Here is a 20,157-nt window from a genome sequence, read left to right as displayed (position 1 = left end):
TTGATAGTGATTTAGAGCATTTTTTCATATGAATATCGGAAACTTTCATTTCTTTATCTGAAAACTGCCTGTTCATATTCTTTGACAAAAAAAAAAAGATTTTATATAGAATTAGAAGCAGTAGCTTCCTGAGCTCTCAGCCCTCAGAGGGCAAGGCAGTTAGACAACTGATTAGAAGAGGGTTACAGGGGATCCTTTGCTAGCCCTAGGAATAAGACTGTTGAATTGCCCTCGTGTGTTCTGGGTCACAGTCACAAGGCATGGTGGAGCACTAGCACACTAGAGCATATGGCCACAGGGTAGAGGGGACTCAGGTCACAGTTCCAGGAACAAAATTATATCAATTATACCAATCTTTGTATCAATTCATTATTCCTCTGATAATTCTCATTTCTTTTTACTCATAATCTTTCATGATCTTTCGTCATAAGATCTTAAAAACAATTTAAAAATTTTTTACGTTAGTAATATTGTAAAGAAGAATTAGAGCCAATGAGAGGATCCACAATAAAGAAGAAACAAACAAAAAAGAGACCAAATAGTATCCTTCAATCTGCATGCAGACTCCATAGTTCTTTTTTTTTTCTGAATGTGAATAGCATTTTCCATCATGGGTCCTTTGGAATTGTCTTAGATCCTTGCATTGCTGAGAAGAGCTAAGTCTATCAAAGTTAGTCATCATATATTGTTGCTGTTACTGTGTACCATGTGGTTGCTTACAGACCAGAACAGGCCAGGAGAGCAATGATCACACCTTTCCTTGGATTATAGCATCTTAGAAAAACTGAAAACTTACCCCCCACCCCAGAACTAGCTCTGAACATATCAGTAGAAAAATCTGAATTTTGGGACAGTGCCCCCTCCACCTCATGAGCAGAGCTCAATTTTAACATAAAGCTAAAAGTCAAGAAACAGGCTGGGAAAAGAGAACAATAACAAAAAAAGAATGTGATCATAGAAAGTTACTATGATGACAGGGAGTATCAAAACACAAACTCAGAAGAAGACAATAAGGTTAAAACAGATAGATGCAAAGCCTCAAAAGAAAATGTGAATTCATCTCAGACTCAAAAAAAGAATTCCTGGAAGAACTCAAAAAAATTTTAAAAATTAAATAAGAGAGGCAGAGAAAAAACATGAGAAGAAACAAGAGTAATGCAAGAAAATTATGAAAAAGAGTCAACAGCTTGGTAAGAGAGGCACAAAAATAATGAAGAAAATAACAGCTTAAAAAACATAATAAGCCAAATGGTAAAAGAGGTGCACAAATCCACTGAAGAGAATTTCTTAAAAAGCAGAATTGACCAAATGGACAATGATGTACAAAAATTCACTGGAGAGAAGAACTCCTTAAAAAGTAGAATTGACCAAATGGAAAAGGGAGTACAAAGGCTCACTGAAGAAAATAATTTCTTTTTTTAAAATTAGTTAATTAATTTATTTTTATTTTTAGTTTACAATATTCAGTTCCTCAAATTTTTGAGTTTCAAACTTTCTCCTCCTCCCTCTCTTCCCCCCTCCTCATCCAAGATGGCATGCAAGATAGGCTCTACATATACCTTAACACTAAACATATTTCTGCAACGGTCAAGTTGCAAAGAAGAGCTACAACCAATGGGATGAACCACAAAAAAGAAGAAACAAAACAGAAACAGAAGCAAATACAAAGCAAACAAAAAAAGAGAACAAATAGTTTGCTTCAATCTGCATTCATACTCCATAATTCTTTCTCTGGATGTGAGTAGCTTTTTCCAGCATGAGTCTTTTGGAATTGTCTTAGAACCTAGCATTGTTGAGAAGAGCCAAGGCTATCGAAGTTAGTGATCAGAGATACCATGTGTCTGTAATTGTGTATAATGTTCTCCTGATTCTGCTCCCCTCACTCAGCATCAGATCATATAAGTCCTTCAAGGTTATTATGAAGTCTGTCTGCTCCTCATTTCTTCCCTCCCTCCCCCCAGGTTAGCACCTTTTCTGAGATCTCTTTTTTTTTTATAAATTTCTTTTTTTATTTTTAATTTACAACACTCAGTTCCACAAGTTTTTGGGTTCCAAATTTCCCCCCATTCTTCTCCTCCCCTCTACTCCCCCTAGATGGCGTGTAATCCAATGTAGCTTCTACATATACCTTCACATTGAAATTATTTATATAATAGTCCAATTGTAAAGAAGAATTATAACCAATGGAATGAATCATGAGAAAGGAGAAATGAAACCAGAAAAGAAGGGAAAAAAGAGAGCAAAAAGTTTGCCTCAATCTGCATTCAGACTCCATAATTCTTTGTCTGGATGTGCATAGCTTTTTCCATCATGAGTCTTTTGGAGCTGTCTTTGATGAGAGGAGTCAAGTCTACCAAAGTTAGTCCTTACAGATACCGTGTGTCTGTAATTGTGTATAATGATTTCTTGGTTCTGCTCCCCTCACTCAGCATCAGTTCATATAAGTCATTCCAGGTTATAATGAAGTCTGTCTGTTCCTCATTTCTTATAGCACAATTGTATTCCATTACATTCATATACCACAATTTGTTTAGCCATTCCCCAATTGCCGGGCATCCCCTTGATTTTCCATTCTTTGTCACCACAAAAAAAGCTGCTATAAATATTTTTGAACATATGGGTCTGTTTCCCACTTGTATGATTTCTTTGGGATACAACCCTAGGTATTGCTGGGTCAAGATATCTATAGTCACCTGAAAATATGCTCTAGATCACTATTGATTAGAGAAATGCAAATCAAAACAACTCTTAGGTACCACATCTCACCTGTCAGATTGGCTAACGTGAAAAAACAGGAAAATCATAAATGCTGTAGAGGATATGGGAAAATTGGAACAGTAACGCATTGTTGGTGGAGTTGTGAACTGATCCAACCATTCTGGAGAGTAATTTGGAACTTTGCCCAAAGGGCTACAAAACTGTGCATTCACTTTGACCCAGCAATACTGCTTCTAGGGCTGTATCCCAAAAAGATCATAAAAATGGGAAAAGGACTCATATGTTCAAAAATATTTTAGCAGCTCTTTTTGTGGTGTGAAAGAATTGTAAATCAAGGGGATGCCCATCAATTGGGGAAAGGGTAAACAAGTTGTGGTAGATGAATGTAATGGAGTACTATTGTGCTATAAGAAATGAGGGGCAGACAGACTTAATAATAACCTGGAAAGACATGATCTAATGCTGAGTGAGGAGAGCAGAACATTATACATGATTACAGACACACAGTATCTCTGAAAATAATTTCTTAAAAATTAGAAATGGGCAAATGGAAGCTAATGACTTCATGAGACATCAAGAAACAATGAAACAATAGAAAGAAAGAAAGATATAGAGGAAAATGTGACATATCTCAGTGGAAAAACAACTAACCTAGAAAATATATCAATGACAGATAATTTAAGAATTATTGGACTACCTGAAAGTTACAATAGAAAAAGAGCCTGGACATCATATTTCAAGAAATTTTCAAGGAAAACTGTATATTCTAGAACTAGGAAGTAAAATAAACATTGAAAGAATCTACCAATCACCTCTTGGAAGAGATCATAAAATGAATCCTCCCCACCCCCCATCCCACCCCCAGGAATATTATAGCCAAGTTCCAGAGCTACCTGGTTAAGGAAAAAAAAATACAGTAAGAAGCCAGAAAGAAATCATTAAAATATTGGAAGCCACAGTCAGGTTAATACAAAATTTGAAAATTTCTATGTAAAATGATCAGAGTGATTGGAGTATGATATTTTGCCAGGCAAAGGAGCTAGGATTACAACCAAGAATTACCTACCCAGAAAAACTGAATATAATCCTTTAGGAGGGATAATATTTAATGAAATAGAGGACCTTCAAGCCTTCCTGATGAAAAGAACAGAGATAAATAGAAAATTTGACATTCAAATACAAGACTCAAGAGAAGCATGAAAAGGTAAACAGGAAAGAGAAATCATAAGGGATTCAATAAGATTAAACTGTTTCTGTTCTACATGGGGTGATGATGCTTGTAACCCCTAAGAATTTTTTTCATTATTAAGTCAGTTAGAAAGGATACATAGACAGAGGGCATGGATGTGAATTGACTATGATGGGACATCTAAAAAAATTAAGGGGTGAGAAAGAGGGATGCATTGGGAGAAGGGGCAAAGGAGAGGTAAAATGATGTAAATTATCTCACATAAAAGAGACTTGAAAGAGCTTATATAGTGGAGGGGAAGATGGGCTTGTAGTGGCAGACCATGCTTGAACTTTACTCTCGTCAAAATTGGCTCATAGAGGGAATAATGCATACATTTAGTTAGTATAGAAATCTATCTTACCCTACAGAGAAATTGGAGAGAAAGGGGATATGAGAAAGGAGAGGGGCTGCTAGAAGGGAGGGCAATTTTGAGCAGGTGATGGTCGGAAGGAAACACTTTTGAGGAATGTAAAGCCAATCAGTAAGTGAAAAGATCTTTTACACCCATTGAATAGGCTTCAGAAGGGGCCAACAATGAGAGGCCTGATTAGAGACAGGATCACACCCTTTCACTAATCAGGTATGAGCCCCCAGGCTAGTTACCAAACTAGTTTGCTAATTTGAGAGAGGCATGAAGCCCTCAGGGCCCTAAGGGGCCTTGCTAAGACTGAAGCCAATGGTATATGCCTGAGTTCTAGTCAATCAGATGACATCTGAGGACTGTATAAAAAGAGAGAGTAGAACTTGGAAACAGCAGAAAACTGAGGACTGAGGACTAGGAGCAGAAACTGAGGACTGAGAACAGAACTGGACACAACGGAACCAGAAGGATCGGAGCAGGATTCAGAAGCCAAAGGCCAGCTTCCAGAGTTTGCAGAGCAGAGAGTGCTGAACACAAGAGGGAGTTGTGAAACTTGGAGTTAGTGGAGCTGCAGGGGAGTGCTGAGCAGGGAGTTAGGATTTGTGAGTGATCTTCTTATAGGAGGGCCCTAGCATTGAGGGGAAGCACAAGTATGATTTGGTTTTCTGCTATAATATTTCGTTATAATTTCCTTGTTACTATAGTGAGGTGGACTTATTGGTTTTTGAATGTCATTGCCACAATATTGAATTGGGGGCATTGGTCCTTGAGTCTGATCCTTTGGAATCTAAATAAATGTTATACTTCTGCTGCATTCTACCTAGAGAATTCATTATATTTTGTGATCCAGAATCATTCAGGCATGCCCATGGTCCTCTTTGAGGTTATGAATTTTGCTTTCCTGACATAAGAAGGGACAGGGTGAAAGGGAGAGAAAGAGTACAGGACAGAAACAGGAAAATGGGATGAAGGGAAATACACAGTAATCATAATTGTGAAAGAAAAATTTCTGGCAAGTTTCTCTGATAAAGGCCTCATTTCTCAAATATATATGGAGTCAAATTTGTGAAAATAGAAGTCATTCTCCAATTCATAAATGAACAAAGGCTGTGAACAAGCATTTTTCTGATGAAAATATCAAAGCTATCAATAGTCATATGAAAAAATGCTCTGTCACTATTAATTAGAGAAATGCAAATTAAAACAACTCTGATGTACCACCTCACACCTGTCAGATTTGTTAATATTACGGAAAAGGCAAATGACAATGTTGGAGGTGTTGTAGGAAAATTAGAACAGTAAAGCACTGTTGGTGGAGTTGTGAACAGATCCAAACATTCTGGAAAGCAATTCAGAACTATGTCTAAAGGGCTATGAAACCCTGCATTCACTTTGACCCAGCAATATCACTCCTTGGTCAGTATCCTAATTTTTTTTTAAAGGAAAAGACCTACGGGTACAAAAATATTCATAGCAGATCTTTTTGTGTTGGCAAAGAATCAGAAATTGAGGGGATGCCCTTTTGGGGAAAACCTAGGAAGACTTATATGAACTGATGAAAAGTGAAATGAGCAGAACCAGAAGAACACTGTACACAGTAATGGCAATACTGCATGATGATCAACTGTGAATAACTTAGTTATTCTCAGCAATACAATGATGCAAGACAATTATAAATAACTTATGGTGAAAAATCCTGTCCAACTCCAGAGAAAGAACTGATGGAGTTGGGATACAGATTGAAGCATGCTATTTTTTACTTTATTTTTCTTGCGTCATTTTTGTTTTTGTTTTCATTTGTGTCTTCTTTCACACTGTGACTAATATGGAAATCTGTTTTGCATAGCTACACATGAATAACCTATATCAAATTTCTTGCCTTTTTCAGCAAAGGGAGAGGAGAGGAGAGGAAGGAAGGAAGTAAAGATAAAAGGAAGGGAAAGGGGAGTAAAGAAGCAAGAGAATTTGGAACTCAACATTTTAAAAAAAATGAATGTTAAAAATTATTTTGAACATGTAATTGAAAAAAATAAAATATTGAATTAAAATTATTTTATACTTTACAGTATTATTTCCTTTGTTTATCTTTCTGCTTGGCAAAGATGTCAAGAGGTTAAAGCTGAGAGGATTTCTAGGCTCTTTTGGTCTCCTTGTTATAGTAATAGATTAAAATTGGTAAAAATTTCTTTGGAAATGAAAAAGTCCCTTAATTCCTATTCTTTTACCTACTTCTAAATATTTTTCAATATCTACAGCTAGATTAAAATTAAACTTTGATTTTTATTTTTATATTGTATCTTCTCATTTTTATTCAAATAGTTTGATATTGATTTTAATATGTGCTCTAAGAAGTCAGCAGGCTGACTACTAAATCTGAAATGATTGCCATATCTATAACCAGTAGTGTTCTGTTTATTAAAATATGATCAATTAAATTTTTATGGTCTTCATTGATAGTTACTGTGCTTAGCACCTCTGGAGTTTTTTCAAACAAAGGTTTTAATTTCATTTCATTCAACTGAAGCCATAGTTACATCTACAATTTTGCTCCTGATCTTGCCTGTCATTTCAGTGGCAGAGGGAGTCTCCCTTCTCTACTAGCAAAGATCAGCGCCTTCTCTTCAACTTCAATAATAGCTAATATCTATATAGTACCTACTATGTTTCAGGCACTGTGCTAAGTGAATTTTACAAATATCTCATCATTTTACATTTGAGGAAATTGAGGCAAACAGAAGTTAATTGACTTGCCCAGCTATTAAGTATCTGAGGCCAGATTTGGACTCAGGTCTTCCTGACTCCAGGGCCAGTACTCTACCCACTGTACCAAGCTCCCCAACTTTATGGTCTTAGTGAATTGTCTGAAATAGAGAGGTTAATTTATTTGTCAACTCTTATAAGGCCAGTATGTGTAGGAGGGAACTTTGGAGTCTTTCTGACTTCATAGGCAACACTCTATCTTCTAAGCCAAGCTACTTCTCCAGTATACCCCTAATTATATCACCCACATATAATGCAATAGAATTGCATTTATTGAAGATCCTAGAAATATGCATAGAAATGTAATAATAGATAAACACATCACATAGACTCTGTCTACGAGCATTCTCGTCTTAAAGATAATGCATGACATAATTGTATTATCTTAAATATTATAGAAATCGGTGGTTATGAGAAACTCCAAGTTTCTCCAGTAGGCAGATGTTTTCATCTTAGTTTATATTAATTCACAGCTATTTAGAAATTTGCAGTTTACAAAGCATTATCCACACAATTCTTTGAGGTAGCTATCATTTTTAACAGAGGAATAGACAAACCCAAGATTAGAAGAAATTAGTTAATTGCTCAAAAATGACACAGATAGTTTCAAAATTGAGACTAGTCTGTCAGTCAACAAGCGTTTATTAAATGCTTACTCTATTCCTGCTACTGTGTTAAGGGCTAGAGATACAAAAGAGAGGCAAAACTATAACAACAACAATAACTCACATTTATACAGGACTTGTCATGTGCCAGGCACTGTGCTCAGTACTTTAAAATTATTAATCTCATTTATTCCTCATAACAATCCTGGAGAAGATGGGGAAACTGAAACAAACAGAGATTAAGTGACTTGCCTAGGTCATAGAGCTAATAAGTATCTGAGGCCATATTTGAATTCAGATCTTCTTTACTCCAGGCCCAACATTCTTTCCACTATGTCACCTAACTTCCTCCAACATCAACAACCACAGACACAACAACAAAAAAATTAAAACAACTCTTGTCTTCTGGGCATTCTAACGGAGAAGGCAATATATAAATAATTAAATTCATAAAAATTTACATACCAAATAGATGGAATATAATAGATGGAAGAATAGATGGAATATAAAAAATAGATGGAATATAATCTCAAAGGAAGGTATTAGCAGCTAGTGGGGACTATGGAACACCTATTGTAGAATGTGGGTTTTGATCTGAATATTAAAGAAAGCCAGGAATACTATGAGGTGCAGGGGAGACACTAGTGCATTCCAGGCATGGGGAACACTCAATATCAAGGCATGGACACCATGCAGTGTTGTGTTTTGGGAACTGCAAGTCTAACTAGGTAATACAATGCATAAAGGGAAGTGAGGTTAAAGAAGAATGGAGATGTTGGAAGGCACCAGGTTATGAAGAGCTTTAAATGTCAAACAGAGGAGTTTATATATGATCCTTTAGGTGATAGTACTGAGTAGGGAGAAATGGGTTAGACATATGCTTCAGAGGAATCACTTTGGTAGCTAAGTGGGGAATGGATTGGATGGGGAGAGACTTGAAGCTATCATATTATTCCAAGTGAGAGGTGATTAAAACATGACATAGAGTTGTGGCTGTAGTACTCTGGAGAAGGAGAATAATAGAAGAGGTATTGTAAAGGTAGAAATGACAGTGACGACAACAAATTGTCAAATATGTAACGTAAGATTTGAAGATGACACAAAAGTTGTGAATCTGTGATGACACAAAAGGTTGGTGGGATACTCTACAGTAAGAGGGAAGTTAAGAAGATGGGAGGGATATTTTTTAAAATGTAATGAATTCTTTTTTAGATTTATTGAGTTTGGGATGTTTATAAGGCATCAAGTTTGAGATGTCTAAGAGGCAGTTGGAGATGCATGACTATAGCTCGAGAGAGAGACTGTCTCTCTATAAATATAGACTTGGATCTAGATCATCTGCATAGATATAATAAATGAAGTATGAGAACTGATGAGATATCAATTGAGATTGTACTGAGTAAAAAGAGAAGAGGGCCTAGTACAAAGCTATGGGGCATGCCAATGGTTAGTAGGTATGACATGGATAAACAACCAATAAAGAGGACAGAAGTAGCAGTTGTCAGAAAGAAGAACCAGGATAGATCAGAATCATGAAAATCTAGAGAGGAGGGATAATCCAGGAGAAGAACATGATCAACATTATTAAAGGGGGCAGAGAAGTTCAGAAGGCTCAGGATTGAGAAAAGGCCATTAGATTTGTCCATGGGGAGATACTTGGTAGCTTTGGATAGGGAAGTTTCAGTTAAATGATAAGATCAAAAGCCAAATTGTTTGAGTGTTTAGAGTTGAGTGAGAAGAGAGGAAGCAGAGGAACCAAAGGTAAAATAATGCTCTTAAGGCATTTAACCAAAGTTAGGAGGTGTGATATAAGAAGATAACTGGCAGGGATGTTAGGATCAAGTGAGGGGTTTTTAAGGATAGAAGGTTAAATGGGCATATTTGCATATAGGAGGGAAGAAGCCAGTAGATAGAAGTTGAAGCTGTGAGAGAGAAAGTGGGAAGGATAATGAAGGAAATTTACTGGAAAAGTCAGGAGATGAGATGCCCATGTGTAAGGGCTGGCTTTGGTTAGGAGAAGGGCCACCTTTTTATGTGAGCTTGCAGTAAAGGAATAGAGGAAAATGTCTGAACAATGTGAGATTGTGAGCAAGATGGAACTTTTGGTGACCGATCTCAATTTTTCTCATAAGATAAGGTCATCAGCTTGGTGAGTGGGGGGTGGGGGTGTTGTAGAAGGATTGAAGAAAGACTGAACAGTCTCTGTGGAGAGTTGAGTAGTGAAAAAAAATAGGGCAAAATGAAATGTTTACTTTGATGCAGTGAGGACTCACTTAAAATTAGATAGCATCAGTTTGTAGTAGGCATAGTAGAAATTACTCTTTCATGATTTCCTCCAAGTCTTTTGAGTCTCATGTGATCAATATTCATCATTGGTGTTGGTTTTGCAAGGAATGATTAGTGATAGGAAAATTGGGCAAGGGATTCAAAGGAAGAAGATAGTGTAGAATTGAGTTAGCTCACCGAGAGGTCACCAAGGAGCAGGAAGGAGAGTGTAGACAGTGTAGAGGTAATGAATGACCTGGGAAAGAACTGAGGGGTGGAAATGATGGAGATAACATTGAAGATGGAGCTCAGAGTTAGGTATTGAAAGGCATAGAGGAAGATGGAATGAAAAAAAAGAAAAGAAATTTCAGGGTTTGTATGCAAGGAAATAGAACAGTTGTGGAAGATCGCAGGATCAGGGGTGTCATCATTTCTGTGGTTCATGTAAAATAGAGATGTAGATCATGAAAATTGAATAGACTGAGGAACTGGGAAGTTAGGGTATTTGAGGGATTATAAATATGTATGTTGAAATCCTCTATTATGAAGGCTTGAGATGAGGAGAGAGAAACTATGAACTACACTGAACTTATTGAGGAAGGAAGGAAGTAAAATGCTAACTCCTGATTCTTTCTACTGACAGGATAATTAAGAGGAGTCAGTAAAATTGCTAAATTTCAATACTGTACTCTTAATGCTGTTTTACCATCTAAACAGAATATCCAGTGACAAAATTATTTTTGAAAACAATTTCAGGATGTACCTACATACTTTACATAGAAAATGGGGGAAAAGAAAATAAAACACTCCTTCAAATTTTGCTAATACTTTTCTAATTATCCTAAGTGTTTCAGTTAGCTCTAGGCCAAAACAATTTAACAATTGTTTCATAACAATATTTCTAAGTAACAACAAAAAAGTTTTAGAGGGCCAAAATTTGTTTGTAGAATAAAATAGAACTCCACTAAATTATTCTCTGATGCTTATACCTGAATCTCTCTTATACATTGAAATGAGTCTTATGGTATTAAAAGTATGTTAAAAATTTTATTGGGGAAAATGCTATATGTTATATCAGATCGTAGGGTAAAATGTTCACATATAATTCTTTTAAGGCATTGGGATTTTGATTGTATCAATCAAATGAATAGACAAAACGTCATTTTGCAGGGCAACAAATTAGGGATACTCATTAAAGAAGGATGAAAATCAAGTAAGATATTTCAAGTCCCCATGAGTCTTAAGATCTCTTCTCATTTTGTTAAGATAGGGAAAAATAAAAACTTAAACCAAAGCCATGTAAAGATATTCAAAAATATAAACAATCTACAATATTTATGTGAGTTAGTACAGATTTGACGAAGATGAATAAATTCCATGTAATCTATTGTATTTCTCTAGTGTAACAGTTAAGTCACAGTTTCACCTATATTTTCCTAGAACACAAACAAGTATCACATATTCAAACACAGGACAGCCTTAAGTAGGAGTGTAAAATAGGCTCTCTGGCTATCTCCTGTATTTTAGCCACTTGCCCTTTTGGTGCCCATTCTCCTCTTTGCTTCATAACAATTTCAGGTTGGCACTGGCTGGCACCGGGCCAGTTTTGTTATGCTCACTGTCCTTCTACTCCTCCATGAGGGCTTTCTTGTTGCAATATTTAAACTTCACAGTTAAATTTACCTAATCTGCGACTTGTCGCCTCAGGGCCAAATTCTCTGTGCCTTCCAAGATCCTAATTCTGATGAAGGCATTCGTGCTAATGCAATGAACGGATAAGACTCCCAAAGTTAGCTCTTTTCTTTAAATAAAGGTATCTTTTCATTGTGTCCTACTTAGAAAATGTCTCACCTTCAGATTTAACCTGAAGGAATGAAAAAGGGTAGACTGAGTAGGAGAAAATGGAAACATGGAAGGACATAGGTCATATTTTGAGGTAGGTGGAGTCTGACACCTCTTAAATCCACACCATAGGCATGTTATTTTTCAAATCTCTCCAAACAAAGAAAACTATTTTCTGGGCAATCTGACCTAACCGATTACTTTCAGCTATAGAGACGGTAGTTAAAATAAAAGTAACAATACCCAAAATGAATTGCCATTGATACTAAAAATTGTAGAATGAAATTCTGTGACTTCTAGGATACGTAAATATGGTGATTAACTGAAACTCTTCCATTTCTTTTCAATTATTGTAGGAAGAACCCTATGTTATGTTCAAGAAGTCTGATAAGCCCCTATATGGAAATGATCGATTCGAGGGATATTGCATTGACCTCCTCAGGGAACTAGCTACAATCCTTGGTTTTACCTATGAGATTAGACTTGTGGAGGATGGAAAATATGGAGCCCAGGATGATGTCAATGGACAGTGGAATGGAATGGTTCGAGAACTAATTGATCATGTAAGTTTTTCTATTTCTTGTAGAAATAGCTTTTTAAATGTTAAATAAGCCTCTCAAGATCCAGAGTCTATTTTTAGAACATGTCTTTATTGTTAAATTTGAAAGTCATTTCATTATTTTATTAAAAGACATTTATTGTCATTGTCCTTGATGCTTGATATGAAGGATAATGGTCAGTTTTTATATCTTAAGTTAACTAGTATCTAGTGTATCAGAATCTGGAAAACTCATGCATTTTTCATTAGATTTTGATTTCCTAATGTTGAATTTGATCCCTTATAATCAACGTCATCTCCTAATCATGGGGTATAATAGATAAACTACATTGTTAATTCTTTGAAAAATACCTTTACTAGGAGGAAAACATGATAGTTGCCAAATGACTCTCACAAATCTTATCCTGATAAGAAGAATGAGACAATTCTATATACGATCTAAGATAAGGAAAATTAGCCACATGATGTGTTTTCATTTTTAAGATCAAATTTAAAATAAAACAGAAATAGCAAAGCACACAGAAACAGCAGGGCATTCCAATGTGAGTCAAAACTGATATCATTACAGGCAATTGTTTATAATTGAGTAAGTCAGGCAACCCTTCCCTTTGGCCTAAAAAAAGCATAATTTCTCAGCTGGTAGTGCCAATGAATTCTTGTCTTGGAAACACAGTCTGATCTTTATGAAAACTATGCCATTGTCTCTGGCTTTTCTTGTTTTGACATATTTGCATTTATTTTGACAATTTCTTAATATTAAGGCGTCTGGTCATGATCACATTTAATAAAATAAGAATTCTGTATATTAATACTATGTTATATTGTAGTATAAATACAATTGCATTACCAGAAGTGTCAAATATAAGGAAATGGCTTTCCCAGTGCTCTAAAAATATACTATTAGAAACAAAAGTTGATTAACAAAAACTTTAAAATGTGCATATACATTCTCCTATTAATTGTCCCTTCTTTGCCTTTCAGTCAGTCAATACACATTTACTAAATGCCTACTATGTGTCAGGCACTGTGCTAATAAGTACTGGGGATGTAAAGAAAGGCAAAAATAAATCCTGCTCTTAAAGAGCTCATAGTAAAGTAGGGGAAACAACATGTAAGTAACATATACAGACTATATATACAGGAAAAAAATTTCTGTTAGAAGGCAGGATTTTAGCTGGGAGTTGAAGGAAATCAGGGAAGCCAGGAAGCAGTGAAAATGAGAGAATGGGGGATCTGGAGATAGACTGTCATGTGCAAGGCATGAGACAGTTTTGGAAACAGCTTCATCAAGTGAAGGCCGTTTGCATCAGAGCTTCTGCTAAATTATTTAGAGGCACTAGATAGTAGAAAAGGGGACTGATATACCTTGAATCTCACCAACCTATACATGATAGTTAGCTGAGTTTAAGGGTAAGGAAAGAGGCTAGTTGAGGCTTGATAGAGTAGTATATTTGTTACAGTCATGGTGCTGTGACCTGAGTATCTTTCCCTGGTTCTTCCCCTTATCTTCTTTGTATTGAGCGAAGGTGAAAACTAGAATCTGCATTGATCTGATGTCATGAATTATGTTGCTCCAGGGCCCACACAGCATGTGCTAGAGCTGGAGGTAGGAATCACTTAATAATGATGTTTATAGCCTAGTGTTGACTATTTGAATCTTGCTTTGTGAGATTGCTCCCTAGAGGAAGATGTGCCCTGTAGCTAGCATCAGGCATGTGACAGGTTAGGTTAATGGTGCTTTAAGCTTAGAGGATAGATTGACAGTGACTGGGGAGGAGAGAAGGTATGGTAAAACAGAGAGAACGGAAATAGTTAAGAGAAAGACTCATCGTGTTTTATATACTTAGCTTTGACCTGAGTATCAGTTGTTATTATTTGCTGGTATTCAAAAAGACTTTTGTTCTTTCCTTTGCACAGTTACTAAGTCAGCTCACATTTATTAATTTCAACACACATTTATTAATCCTGGAAATGATAGAGAGTCACTGCAGTTGACTGACAGTGGAGTAACTTAGTCAGAACTGTGCCTCGGGAAGATTATTTTGACAGCTGAGTAGAGGATGGACTGGCATGAGGAGATACTTCAGGCAGAGAGATGTGCTATTCTTATTTTCAATGAGTTTTGCAATTGATATAATAGCCCCAATATACTCTAAAACTGTGGCATGCCAGAAGGTACGAATAAATAATGATGTCAGCTGTGGTAAGGAAGACCAAATAATAAATTGATGTGGGCTTGGCTGGATGGTAATGTATCTATAGGATAGCAAGTGAGACAAAATGATGATGGGCATAATAGACTCCAGGAAGTTGGAGAATCATTTTGTGGAAAAATTGATAACCTTTTCTGGACTTCATGGGTCAGAGTTAAAATATCTATCTTAAATATATTTATTATTATTTTGTTAATTTCAAAACACTTAGATACAAAGTCTGTTGAAGAACAGAATTTATAAACTTATTATATGGATAAGGTACTTAAGGCAGGCACTGTACTAAGCATTTTACAAATATTCTCATTTTATCTTTGGAACAACCCTGTTAGATAAATGCCATCATGATCCTCATTTTACAGATGAGGAAACTGAGGCAGACAGAGGTTAAGTGACTTGCCCAATGTCACCCAGGGAGTATCCGAGACTGGATTTTAACTCAGGTCTTACTGACTCCAGGCCAGACTCTATCCACTCAAACTTTGCTTCCTAGTAGTTGCAACCAAAGAGTTGAAGGGAGAACTTTTCATCCGATTTTAATTTTGACAAACTTGCTACATGAAATTATCAAGTTACTGTTACCTTTTTTCTTTGCATTTCTTCACTTGTGTGAAAGTCAGGACATTCTTTTTTTCACTTCAAAGTGGAGTCTTACATCCTTGGAATTTATGCTGGTAGGTGGTATGCCAGACCATGTTTCCTGGTACATTTGCTTCAAGATGAAATAGAAGCTCTACTTTCTCTGAATAACCATGGCCTTTCTTTATGTTGCCTAATACTTATGCATTATCATCCTTTCCTTATGGGTGATTGCCTCAGCAGACCATTGCATCTAGACCTTGAAACAGACACATTTCACTCCCAGGCCATCTACTTACCAACTCCCACACCTACTTTCTGCCAGGCCCTGTAGTAGTTGCCTTGGTAGCAAGGACAAAAACTAAATAATCTCTCCTCCCAGGAAGTTTACTTTAAGTTTTGGTAGCTTAAAACTGCACTAAGATATTTGGAACATCCTGTAAAACCAGATAAATGATGACAAAACATATTCATATTAGCAAATGCCAAATAATTTTGAGGGGAGGGGAATGCACAATTGACCAGGAAGATTTGAAAAGACTTCTTGTAGGAGATGGTGCTTAGGCTGAGCCTTAAAGACAACTAGGATTATCAAGAGGGACAGCATTCTGGGCATGCCTGTGCAAAGGCAAGGAAGAAGTAGATGTAACATTAGGCTTATGAGGAAAATACTACTACTACCATTACTACCATTAGCTAACATTTATGTAGCATTTACTATGTGCCAGACAGCATTCTAAGCACTTTACAATTATTATTTCATTTGATCATTCTGGAAGGTAGGTGCTATTATCATCCTAATTTAATGAAGGAGGAAACTGAGGCAAATAGAAATTAAATGACTTGCCTAGAGTCAGACAGCTAATAAGTGTCTGAAGTCAAATTTGAACTCGAGTCTTCCTGATTCCAAGCACAGAACTCTATCCATTTCAGCACCTAGGTGTCCCAGTAGTTAAGCAAGTAGTTAAATTTGGCTGGAACAGAGCGTGTGCTTGTGTGTGCGCACAAGCTTGTGCACGTGTGTGTGTGTGTACATGTGTGCGTGTGTGCATACGTGCATGTGAGAGACAGAATGGGGGAGAGAGAGAGAGAGAGAGAGAGAGAGAGAGAGAGAGAGAGAGAGAGGGAGAGAGAGGGAGAGAGAGAGAGAGGTGACATAGTTTGGAAAGATAAGTTGAAGCCAGATTTGAAGAGTTTTAAATGCCAAATAGAGGAGTTTTTATTTGATCCTAGAGGCAATAGGTAGACACTAGAGTTTCTTGAGCAGGGAACTTAAAATGGTTAGATCTTTGCTTTAGGAATAACAAATAGGAGCTTTCTTCACATTTATATTTGCGTCCCTATAGCTTTGAACAGTGCTTGGCACACAGCAAAGGCTTGCTTAATATTTTTTTTCAGTCATTTATAGATAGATAAGCAGAAACTGCATGCATTATATAGCCTCTCTCCCTTAAGGATTATTAATATTTATAGAATGCTTTGCAGTTTGCAAAGTAATTTCATATACCTCCTTGCAATTCCTATAACAAGAAACTCTCCCCTTTTGACTGGGGATTTTCACTGGCTGTCCCCCATGCCTTGGCATTCTTTCCTTCCTCATTTCCACCTTCTGGCTTCCTTTACTTTTTTGAAGCCCAGCTAAAATCTTTCCTTCTTCTTGAAGCCTTGCCTGATCTTGCTTGATTCTCTGTTAATTATTACAAATTTATCAGTATATAGCTTGTTTCTACATGTTGTTTCCCTCATTGGACTGTTAGCTTCCTGATTGGAGGACTATACTTTGGATTTCTTTGTAGTGCTTAGCATAGTTATTGTCACATAGTAAGCAATTAGTAAATGTTTTATTGTTTTTTTTTAATTTAAATTTATTTATTTTATTTAACATATTTAGTTTTCAGCATTGATTTTCACAAGAGTTTGAATTACAAATTTTCTCTCCATTTCTACCCTCCCCCCCACTCCAAGATGGAATATATTCTGGTGGCCCTGTTCCCCAGTCAGCCCTCCCCTCTATTATCCCACTTCCCTCCCATCCCCTTTTCCCTTCCTTTCTTGTAGGGCAAGATAAATTTCTATGCCCCATTGCCTGTGTATCTTATTTTCTAGTTGCATGCAAAAACTTTTTTTTTTGTTTTTGAACATCTGTTTTTAAAACTTTGAGTTCCAAATTCTCTCCCCTCTTCCCTTCCCACCAGCCCTCCCTAAAAAGTCAAGCAATTCAACATAGGCCACATGTGTATCATTATGTATAACCCTTCCACAATACTCATGTTGTGAAAGACTAACTATATTTTGCTCCTTCCCAACCCATCCCCCTTTATTGAATTTTCTCCCTTGACCCTGTCCCCTTTTGAAAGTGTTTGTTTTGGATTACCTCCACCTCCATCTGCCCTCCCCTCCATCATCCCCGCCTTTTTTATCTTCTTCCCTCTTCTTTCCTGTGGGGTAAGATACCCAATTGGGTATGTATGGTATTCCCTCCTCAGGCAACATCTGATGAGAGCAAGGTTCACTCATTCCCCCCTCACCTGCCCTCTCCCCTCCTCCCACAGAACTGCTTCCTCTTGCCACCTTTATGCAAGATAATCCACCCCATTCTATCTCTCCCTATCTCCCTCTCTCAGTATGTTCCTCTCTCATCCCTTAATTTGCTTTTATTTCTTTTAGATATCTTCCCTTCATCTTCAACTCACCCTGTGTCTGCTCTCACTCTCTCTTTTATATATATATATATATATATATATATATATATATATTTATATACACACACACACATATATATATACACATATACACACAGATATATACATACATACACATTCACATATATATATATATATATGCATATTCCCTTCAGCTACCCTAATACTGAGGTCTCATGAATCATACATGTCATCTTTCCATGTAGGAATGTAAACAAAATAGTTCAACTTTAGTAAGTCCCTTGCAATTTCTGTTTCTTGATTAGCTTTTCATGCTTCTCTTGATTCTTGTGTTTGAAAGTCAAATTTTCTATTCAGCTCTGGTCTTTTCACTGAGAAAGCTTGAAAGTCCTCTATTTTATTGAAAATTCATATTTTGCCTTGGAGCATGATACTCAGTTTTGCTGGGTAGGTGATTCTAGGTTTTAATCCTAGCTCCATTGACCTCCGGAATATTGTATTCCAAGCTCTTCAATCTCTTAATGTAGAAGCTGCCAGATCTTGGGTTATTCTGATTGGGTTTCCACAATACTCAAATTGTTTCTTTCTGGCTGCTTGCAGTATTTTCTCCTTGATCTGGGAGCTCTGGAATTTGGCAACAATATTCCTGGGAGATTTCTTTTTGGGATCTATTTGAGGAGGCAATCGATGGATTCTTTCAATTTCTATTTTGCCCTGTGGCTCTAGAATATCAGGGCAGTTCTCTTTGATAATTTCTTGAAAGATGACATCTAGGCTCTTTTTCAGTAATTTTTAAATGATCTCTCCTGGATCTATTTTCCAGGTCAGTGGTTTTTCCAATGAGATATTTCACATTGTCTTCCATTTTTTCATTCCTTTGGTTCTGTTTTATGATATCTTGATTTCTCATAAAGCCACTAGCTTCCACTTGCTCCAATCTAATTTTTAAAGTAGTATTTTCTTCAGTGGTCTTTTGGACCTCCTTTTCCACTTGGGTAATTCTGCCTTTCAAGGCAATCTTCTCCTCATTGGCTTTTGGGAGCTCTTTTGACATTTGAGTGAGTCTATTTTTTAAGGTGTTGTTTTCTTCAGTGTATTTTTCAGTATTTTTTTGGGTCTCCTTTAGCAAGTCATTGACTTGTTTTTCATGGTTTTCTCGCATCCTTCTCATTTCTCTTCCCAATTTTTCCTCTACTTCTCTAACTTGCTTTTCCAAATCCTTTTTGAGCTCTTCCATGGCCTGGGACCAGTTCATGTTTTTCTTGGAGGTTTCTGTTGTAGGCTCTTTGACTTTGTTAACTTCTGCCTGTATGTTTTGGTCTTCTTTGTCACCAAAGAAAGAATGCAAAGTCTGAGACTGAATCTGGGCGCGTTTTCGCTGCCTGGCCATATTCCCAACCAACTAACTTGATCCTTGAGTTTTTCAGTGGGGTATGACTGCTTGTAGACTAAGGAGTTCTATGTTCCACGTTTGGGGGGGAGGAGCCAGCTCTGTCTCACCAGCACTACTCCTTCCCCAAGAACCCCCAGTCCAGACTGGGCTTAGATCTTCAGCAGGCTGTGCACTCCTGCTCTGATTGGCCACTTAATTCCTCCCACCAGGTGGGCCTGGGGCCAGAAGCAGCAGCAGCTGTAGCTGCCCCCGGGGCTGGAAGCTGAACCGCGAACTCCTTCCACTCCCGCAGCTTTTCCCACTAACCTTCTCTGTTGTCTTTGGTGTTTATGGGTTGAGAAGTCTGGTAACTGCCGCAGCTCACTGATTCAGGGTGCTAGGGTGCCCTCCGCCCAGGTCCTGGTCTGGTTGGTCCACGCTGCTCAGGCTGGGTTCTGCTCCACTCCATTCCCAGCTCCATGTGGGATAGACCTCACCCAGAGACCATCCAGGCTCTCCGGGGCTGGAGCCCTGCTTCCCTGTGCTGTTTTGTGGGTTCTGCAGTTCTAGAATTGATTCATAGCCATCTTTTATAGTTTTTTGGAGGGACTCGGCAGGCAGCTCATGCTAGTCCCTGCTTTCCAGCCGTCATCTTGGCTCCGCCCCCGCAATTAGTAAATGTTAATTGATTGACACATACATTATCATATTTGATCATCTCAACAACTTATAAAGTGTGCCAAGGAGGCATTATCTCCATTTTATAGATGAGGAAACTGAGACTCAGAAATGTCTGGTGACTCATTTAGGACCACACAGCTGGGGAAGGGGAAAGCCATGAAAAGGACATGTCTTCTTTCTACTATACCATATTGCCTCTTTCCTATTGTGAGTTGATGTATGTCCTATCTGCAAGAGAATTAAAGAGACTTACCATTTAGAAGCAAGAAGGGTAGCAGAAACTTTCTATTTTATCATTCTGTTGACTT

General features: G+C 37.2%; 1 protein-coding gene across 1 annotated transcript in view; it reads left to right on the top strand.

Annotated features, from left to right (window-relative positions):
- The window catches only part of GRIK2 (glutamate ionotropic receptor kainate type subunit 2), a 533,321-nt gene that overhangs the window by 229,550 nt on the left and 283,614 nt on the right, over nt 1-20,157 (top strand). The window contains exon 13 of the mRNA XM_036768273.1: nt 12,139-12,345. Coding sequence (XP_036624168.1) covers nt 12,139-12,345 — 207 coding nt within the window. The remainder of the gene's footprint in view (nt 1-12,138; nt 12,346-20,157) is intronic.

Source organism: Trichosurus vulpecula, chromosome 7, assembly GCF_011100635.1.
Source record: "Trichosurus vulpecula isolate mTriVul1 chromosome 7, mTriVul1.pri, whole genome shotgun sequence".
Classification (NCBI taxonomy): Eukaryota; Metazoa; Chordata; class Mammalia; order Diprotodontia; family Phalangeridae; genus Trichosurus; species Trichosurus vulpecula.
The sequence above is the reverse complement of the archived record's forward strand: the minus strand, read 5'-3'. Positions and strand labels throughout refer to the sequence as shown.